This window comes from Apaloderma vittatum, unplaced genomic scaffold (genome assembly GCF_000703405.1).
Source record: "Apaloderma vittatum isolate BGI_N311 unplaced genomic scaffold, ASM70340v1 scaffold19811, whole genome shotgun sequence".
Classification (NCBI taxonomy): domain Eukaryota; kingdom Metazoa; phylum Chordata; class Aves; order Trogoniformes; family Trogonidae; genus Apaloderma; species Apaloderma vittatum.
Genome location: NW_009701020.1, coordinates 63,603 through 72,374, shown reverse-complemented (window position 1 = coordinate 72,374; position 8,772 = coordinate 63,603). Strand labels below are relative to the sequence as shown.

Genomic DNA, 8,772 nt, shown 5'->3' with positions numbered 1-8,772 from the left:
TAAAGGAGATGTATAAAAGCAGCATATGCTCTGCAAAGTGTAACTAAGAATAGAAAATTACAATGATGTTGGAAGGAGAGGGAATTTCTTGTTTCTTTCTTTTTTAACTAGATAACACAGGCCTGTGATCTGACTGAACTGCAGAACATGCATTTGATAAAGGACAAAACTGTAGAGCTAAAGCAAAGAGTCCTTAGAAAATTTGCAGCTGCTCTGTGGTTATTTTTGTTTTGGTTTTTTGGTTTTCTTTTTCAAATTTATTTGGTTTTACATCTTTTTAATGAAAAGGCAGCACTGGGATAACTGAATGCACTGTACGCAGCTGCTATAAGCCGAAGTATTTTACAAGCATTTCCAGAGCAATATAAAGTCTCTATTGCTATCCCCACATAAGCAAGATACAAAACAGGGGTACATCTGATATGAAAAGACCAGAAAGTTAAATCGCAAAAAGAAGTTATGCACTCTCCCTGTCTGTATCTGCAAATGCAAGTTCAGCAAAAACAAAACCCACCAACCAAAAAAACCAAAACAAGGCACAGATCTTTTACGGTTTTGTTTTTGCTTTTCTTGACAGCGATCTTTTCCAGCGCATGTGCTCAGGGTATTCTGGTGAATGCATTTCAACTCCATAGTCCTCATACTCGTCCTCTCTCCTTTCTGACTCCATAGGTACTATAAAGGGTTCACCTTCAGGTTGATAGGGTCCACTTTCAGGCACGTATGGTTCTGGTTGAAAATAGTTGTCCGATTGAACATAATAGTTATCACATGTCTTTGAATCCACAAATACAATGAAAGTTAGTTTGTCTACGTAACGTTAGTCCAATCTTATTTCCATATAATAAATATATAAATTAATAGTTCACTGAGGGTGGTTTTCAGTTTTGTTCATTAATACTTTTTGGCAGTAAAACAATAAAAAGTTTAAAATTCATTTTGAAAGGCTTTGTAATTATAATACACAAAATATTGCAGAAAGAGTCTTAAACTATGCAAGGGACCACTTATTGTAAAACAAACAAAAAAACCCACCCAAAAAACCCCAACGCAAATCAAATAAAACTATTATTTTACAGCTACTTCAGTAAATCCAAGCACTGGAATTTATTTTAGACTGTGTAATTAGTAGATGACAAGGAGCAGGTATAACGAACAGGTGAGTTTGGCATATACTAATTTTCTCTGAGAATGGGAAGTAAGTGTAGCTATCACCAGTGGCAATATACAGTACATGTCATTTTCTCGTGCTGTTCCTCGTAACAAACCGAGTTACAGCTGGTGCTTCAGGAACACCAAAAACTACAGCAAAACAGAAGAAAAATAATTATAAAACTTTGGTATTTATAACTGCAGTTACAGAATCCAACAAGATTACATACAAATAAAAAGGCACATGCCCCGATTCAGACAAGCTGGTAATGAGCAACAGACAGGTAGGTTTCATAAGTTGTCAGGGATGTTATTCTGGCATATAGCAAGCAGCAGCAGGCTTTTATGCAAAAGCATCACGTAGAGTTGTTAACAGATTTTAGTGGATACGGTCCCATACAAATCATTTACAAGCCACAATTAGTTTACTATTTACATAAGTCATTTCTCATTTACCAGGTTAAATCTGTCTCTTCTAATGGCATTACCTTTGCTGGTTAGTAGTTTTATAAGCCTCCTAAACCACTGAGGTTTTTGATGGTATGGGTCTTTTTTAAAACAAGAAAGACTTGTCTATTCTATTATTGCAATGCAACAGGCTTAATGAATTGACATCGCTGTCCTTTATCTCATTCACGAGTTGTGTTAGTAAAAAGAATCTCCCCATTCTATGAGGCCAACATGGTTCAAAAACCATATCCGTGGTGAAATATCCATACGGACTCATTTTCTAATAAGCACGTGCGCAAACATCTCAGAAACAGGATTTTCATGTATTCAAACTGTAAGCAGCACTGGCGACTTAGAAAATGTGTTAGCCGAAACCTGAAACAGGTCAAAGATGATGTTAGTCTTTTAAAAAGTCCATCCAATGTGCAAAAACATACTTTCATCCAACTAAATACATAATAGTTAAGTCATAAGCATATATTTATATATGTATACATAGCTGCTTACTAGAAAGGAGAACACTGCTGAATCATAGGTACAATTTTCTTTCTTTTTTGTTTAAATAAGAATTTTGTACGAGATCTGCACAACCACCTGGCACTTTAACCGGCAGCACTGAGTCTGCAAGTGTGTACATATATATATATATTTAATTTTTTTTTCTTTTCATGGGTACATGCACAATATACTAACAGCAATCCATATCCAATAGTAGTATCACATGTGCTAGTTTTGAGACGTCGCAATGCATACGTATTAATTTGTTAAAAATACTGTGGTCCTGCAGGATCCCCATGTTAAAATACATTAGAAACTTTCCAGTCAGAAATCTGTGGCCGCTGTGACCCTTTATTTTGATTCCAAAAACAGCCTACTGTTCTGAGCTACATCACAGAGTGGAAGGCTGATATGACTCAGGGCTAATCCGAGACTCCGTGGTGTTTAACTCAGTAGAAATTGTAGGTCAGTGGTGTTTTTCAGTTGTCTGCACTGTATCACCATTGGATTGCCTTTGTGGAAATATTTCATTTCAGGTATCAATTTTATTTAAAAACTGGTGACATTGCTCAAAAAGAGACACACGGAAATTGCCAACCACAGCATTCTTTTATTTTTCAAGAGAATCATGGAGAATTCAACCTTGTTCTGAAGACGATTGGAAGGGGTAGGGGTGGAGGGGAAAAAAGAAGAAGAAGAAAATGGTCACTTAAATCCTACGAGCGACATTTTCAACTACTAACTGCCTACGTTTAAAAAATAAATAAATAAGAAAGACTAAAATATTTTGTTACTACTTCATATTTAAAGCAAACCACACATAACATCAAGTAAATTGACATCAGAGTCCAAATGACCGCTCATATATCTGAGCATTACAATGAGGTAGTCCTGCTCATTGCAACCATTTCTCCTGATTCAGTACGTCCAGGCCAGCAGGACTGTCTCATGTAAAGCAGCTCAATATAAGCAGCCACATCTGTGAAGGCTATTTAAAGAAAGTTAAGTTGTTCGGAACCTACCTGGGAATCCTTGGCCATTGTAAGGGATGCTAGCACACTGGGATGAATCACAATATCCTGGTGGTCCTGGAGGGCCTCGAATACCCGCATTTCCAGGACGACCTGGTGGCCCTGGTGGTCCTCGTGATCCTGTGGAGCCTGGTGGACCAGTTCTAGATTCTCCTTGTGGACCTAATTTTAGAATTGAAATGTTGGGAGGTTGTTTTTGTTAAGAGCTAGCTTGACAAAACAGCTAACGCTACTGGTGTCTAGACTACACAGACTAGGCTATGTCTTTGGTGAGAAAACACTTGCACTTTGTTGCTATATGAGGGTCAACAGAAAGAAAAACAAAAGAAAACTAGAAATGTGACTCATCATTAGTTGCTTCCTTGTGTGTGGCTTATTTAAGGATTTATTCACAGAAACTGATTTAGTAAGGTTCTAGCCAAGTAAGAAACATCAATGAATTCTCTGGTTTATTTCCCCTCCGTGTAAAATACAAATATCTCAAGGGAAACTACTAGATTAGACAAGCACACTGTATTTCAATTAAAATATAGGAGTACATTAATTCTGCTACCCTGTAGCCCCAGGATAGATGAGGTAATGTTTTTTTTGGAACTGGATTTATTATGGTTAGCAGAAAAGTAAAGCGTCAAGTAACTGGAGCTACAATTTGCTTTAAGCATCTTGTGGGTCTTGTAATAAAAACCCATGTTTAGCCTAGTAAACTACAAGCAGAAACAAACGATGCAGCTGATTTCTGCCAAGTGAACTGCCATCAGTGAACAAAATTGCATGATACAAAGACCAAAACCAATGATCGAACCATCTGACTCTGTAATCTGACAACTTTGCATGTGGGAGCATTTTGTAGTCTGGGGGCAAGCTGTAGTTCTTTAATCACAAGTAGAAAATGGAACTAGATACTGCAAAATATCACCTGATAAAACTTATGAAAATACCCATCAAATATTTGGACAATGTATTTTCACAAAACACATTTTCACACAAGCAAGCATGCCAGATGAGTAAATTACAAAATAGAGATTAATACCGATTAGCCTCTTCCAAAAATATTTCTAAATTACACTTTTTTGTAGGGATTTCCAGGAAACTTATACACATCAAAAACGTGAAGTGGACAAAGGAAAACATGTTCATTCACTGTAGGGATTCTGGTTCCCTATGAAGAAATGTCTTTTTCTCCTGCTTTTCTTTTTTGTGATGTAATAAAACAAGAAATATTTACCAGGTGGTCCCGGCAAACCTCGTGGTCCTTGAGATCCAGTCCCTCTTTCACCTTTCTCTCCAGGCATTCCTACGGAATAAAAAAAAATAAAAAAGAACAATAAAAACCAAAGTAAGGAAACCACATAAATAAATATTTCTCCTGTTCTCTCATTGATATTAATATTTAGCTCCCATTATTTAATGTAACAAGGTTACTCAAAATTTACTTTATACAGATGACCAAATGTGCATTTGGGAAAATAGCTTGGATATAAATACACTAACCTAAAAATAAAGTAGGATGCAGAGGTAAATTCATGTGAATAAACTTTCTCAAACATAGAAATGTTTTTGAGATGTTTAAAACACCACAGAACATACTTCTGCTTACTTCTGCTGTAAAGGATGCTTTACACTTTCTTAGAAACAGTTATGATGAAATAACTTTAAGAAAGAGCAGAATTCAGAAATTCATTCATCCTTGATTTTTTTCCTAAATCCATTCATCCTTGATTTTTTTCCTAGTCTTTTATAAAGAGTGTACTAAAATATATGCTACTAAACACTGAGTCTATGCTACAGTAGAGTAGCTGGAATGAGCAAAGGCCAGGATGTAGTGCAGTACAGACACCCCATGTCACTGCAGTGATCCAGAAAATAGGTATACCCAATACCCACATGCTCAAACTCAGTTCAGAGCTGCTTCCCTCCCTCAGAGTACTGCAAAGAGCCAAGGATGCAAACCTAATTCTTTCAACTCCTATTTTTCACTTGTGGTAATGACTCATTTTCTCTCTTAATCAGAGTTCTGTTCTGCAAAGAGCTGTGTTACTCAAAAGAGCCTTTCAAGATGTAGCTGTTTAGAGCCAGAACATTCACTTTTCCTGGGATATCCTGTGGAAGCTTGACACCAGAGCCAAAACGTTATACCGACTTGTGTTTCATGAAACATGAGCAAGAGAGAGACAGGGGAAGGCACTGATGTAATTAACCTTGTCCTCCAGAACATCACTGTGCCTCGGGCAATCCAACAGACCTAACAGGCTACTGCTTAGATGTGGGCTTCCTAGTCTGACATGGTAAAGGGATGAGACTGCTTCTCTGGCAGCCTCTGCACTCTGTCCACTCTGAAACATACAGCTGCCTTGGAATTTACTCACCTCTTTCACCAGGTGGTCCTTGGACCCCAGGAGGTCCTGGGAATCCTGGTCTTCCTCCAGGTCCAGGCTCTCCTCTTGTCCCAGCAGCTCCTGGAGGACCAGGTGGTCCTGGCGGCCCTGGCTGGTTACGGTTTGAATAATAATCATTCGGGATTTGATTAAGCATTTGATTGAACCGGCTCATTTGACCTTCAAAAAGAAAGAAGAATGGTTCAATAAACCACATGGAATGAGTGAAAGTCTTGTATCAATTATTATAACAGATTATCTCTTCAAGAAATCCTATCCTGGTTCCCATTCAAAAAATTATTGGTCTACTAACACAGATGAATTAGAAAGACTTAAGATGAATGTCTGATAAGAAGGTTGAACATAAATGGAAGAGGGAGGGAAGAAAGATAAGGAGGATTCTGGAAGACATTAACATAAATTAATTCCAAAGCAATTAATAATAAAATAAGCATTTGTTCACAATACTCTTGCTCTCAAGGTTCTAATAAAGGTTGTTTTTACTCTGAAGAACAGAAAGAACTTGTTACGCTTCTAAAAGTGGAGTATTACATTTCTATGTACTTTAGAACTCTGAAGCAACCACAAACACAGTATAAATTACTCATGTATAGAGCTAGCAGCGTACAGTCCATGAAGTCAGCAGGATGCATATTCTTGTAACTATATACCTTCTGCATACAAGCAAATTTCATTTCTGGAGAAAGGTGTCTGAAAAACAGCATTGTGAAACCATGCAGGAAGGAGCCCTTAATGGGGGGCCACATCTAGCCCAGTCCTAGCATAACCCTGAAGAGATGAGCCGAATACAATAAAACTAAGGCACGGATGTTTAAAAAGAGATGCTAAAATATCTCAGATAACACATCCTTATTCATAACCCTAATACAATCAGCACCTACACTTGCTATAGAAACAGAGTTAACAATTTATGGGCACATTTGTCTCTGTCCACCTTGGCAGTTCTACTCACTGCAAAAGTATTGCCTCAGGCACAGAGAGAAAACCTCTGTAGAAAACATGTTCATGGGCTGAAGAGCTGCACTGTGTGGCAGCAGAGGGCTGAAATTCAATTTAGAGTCCTTCTCCAAATAAATATCATTTTTGCTTGCATAGCACAGCTGATTCTATACACAGTATTTACCCAACACTCATCTATCTTTTCCTGCTAGCAGGGAACATCCTTTTTCTCGCCAATTCCCTCCTCATGAAGATGTGTTTATTGAGAAAATGTATATTGATTATATGACAAAGATGAAGTCTTTGAAGACCAGACTGATAAAAGGAAAGTCACCTTCCTTTCACAGGTCATTAGACTTGCATATATATCTCCGAAGGTCACGGATTATTTGATTATAAAGCTAGCCATCCGGATCTGGCAAAAATTTAGTGCTTCATTTGTTTCTACCTAATCATTGGCATTGGACAGGTATCAGATCACTCAAGCTCCCACTATGCTCTGCAGCCCATATCCCCCATCTTAAATTGTTTTCTCTTTGAACAAGCAAAATAGTGAATTTCTACTACAGGAAACAAAGTAACACTGTTTACCATTTATCAGTTGTTCACAAACTTGTCTTGCAACAGCTCGCATCATGTTCTGAGAAGCAATGTCACCCTAAATCAAAACCAAAACAAGTGTTTTATTAGTTCGTGTCTGAGCTGTTAAATACAAAGTGTTTAATTAAAAAAAATCTGAGAAAAATTGACTAAACAAGACTTACTCTGTCACCTTTTTCTCCCTTCACTCCAGGCACACCCTAAAATAAATACAGTAAAAAATAAAACAACTGAAGGATTATGTTATTCCATCCCACCTATACGTTTGAGACATGCAGTTCTAGAAAACTTTTTGAATCCTTCACAAAGACACACCTGCCCCCCCTTCCTTGAACCTTACATTTCAGTGGTGCTGAAGAAGGTACCAGAAAAGATAGGACAAGGAATGATCACTTGCGTATGATTAAAGGCACTGATAGATGCAGAAGAAAAAGACCTGAAGGGAAAATTCAAACTAAGGCCAAAGAAACTGAGTTATGTTGACACTGGGACCACACCAGCAATTTGAAAATTGAATTTTTAGCATTGCATTTCTGTAATTGGTGAATGGTCTTGTACAAATTTTATATGACCGTTTAATTTTTAAGTCTTAAGTCAACTCATCATTAGAGAAGGTAAGCTAGGAAGAATAACACATCTAGGAAGGACAGCTGTGTCCTTGAATACACAAGAAACAGGCTCTGTGTTAATTGAAAAAGCACTGTGCAGGGACAACACAAAATGGAGAGACACCATTAAGTGCTTATTCTATTTATAATGACAGCTTCCCTGCTACTTCTACATCAGTCTTGCAAAAGTCTTAGCTTGAACTGCTTTACATTTATTGACATTTGCCAAGAGCTAACCTTTGTCTAACAGCAACTTCCATTTGCCTTTGAATACTCTAGTGGTTGTTGCGGGTTCTTTGGTTTTCAAGAAAACTATGCAAGAAATCAACCAGATGGGCTGATTTTAATTTTTGTATGTGTATGTGTCTATGCCTGGAAAAATATCAAGTATAGAGTAAATATATTTTAAAATGCTGAACAGGAGATATGCACACACAATCTACTCTGCAAACACCACTGCACATGTGCACCTCCAGCACAACATTCTGAGATTTGAGTCTTGCGTTTGCATTCCTCTGCTAGCAAAGAGAAGTGTAAAAAGAGAGAAAACTGTACGTTCCATGGAAAATGCAATTACAATGCTTGGTATGATGGGTTTTTAAAGATTTTCAAAATAGACAGCAATGATCTCAGAAGGATATTTACAACTTTCTTTAGTCTATTTGATATGACTTTGTCCACAGTAAAAATTCCAGATGCTAGAGCACCTCTGCTCCATAGAAAGGGTGAGGGAGCTGGGATTGTTGTCTTGAAAAGAGAAGACTTTGGGGGAACCTAATAGTTCCCTTCCAGTACCTGAAGGGAACCTACAGGAAGGCTGGGGAGGGACTGTTTACAAGAGTGTCCACTGATAGGACAAGGGGAAAGGACAGTGGGTTTAAGTTGAAGGAGAATAGGTTTAGATTGGATCTCAGGAGAAAATTCTTCAGTACGAGGGTGGCAAGACTTTGGAATAGATTGCCCGGAGAGGTTGTAGATGCCCCCTCCCTGGAGATGTTCGGGGCCAGGTTATATGAGGCCTTGAGCAACCTGGGCTAGTTAAGGGCATCCCTGCCCATGGGAAGGAAGTTGGATTAGATGCTCTCTAAGGTCTCTGAG

At 38.0% G+C, this 8,772-nt stretch overlaps 1 protein-coding gene across 1 annotated transcript in view; it reads right to left on the bottom strand.

Moving 5' to 3' along the window:
* Positions 1-269: 269 nt before the first annotated feature.
* COL12A1 (collagen, type XII, alpha 1) overlaps positions 270-8,772 on the bottom strand; it is a 71,023-nt gene continuing 62,520 nt past the window's right edge. The window contains 6 exon segments of the mRNA XM_009879000.1: positions 270-729; positions 3,123-3,293; positions 4,357-4,425; positions 5,498-5,686; positions 7,058-7,124; positions 7,231-7,266. Of these exon segments, the coding sequence (XP_009877302.1) occupies positions 548-729; positions 3,123-3,293; positions 4,357-4,425; positions 5,498-5,686; positions 7,058-7,124; positions 7,231-7,266 (714 nt within the window). The 3' untranslated portion in view covers positions 270-547.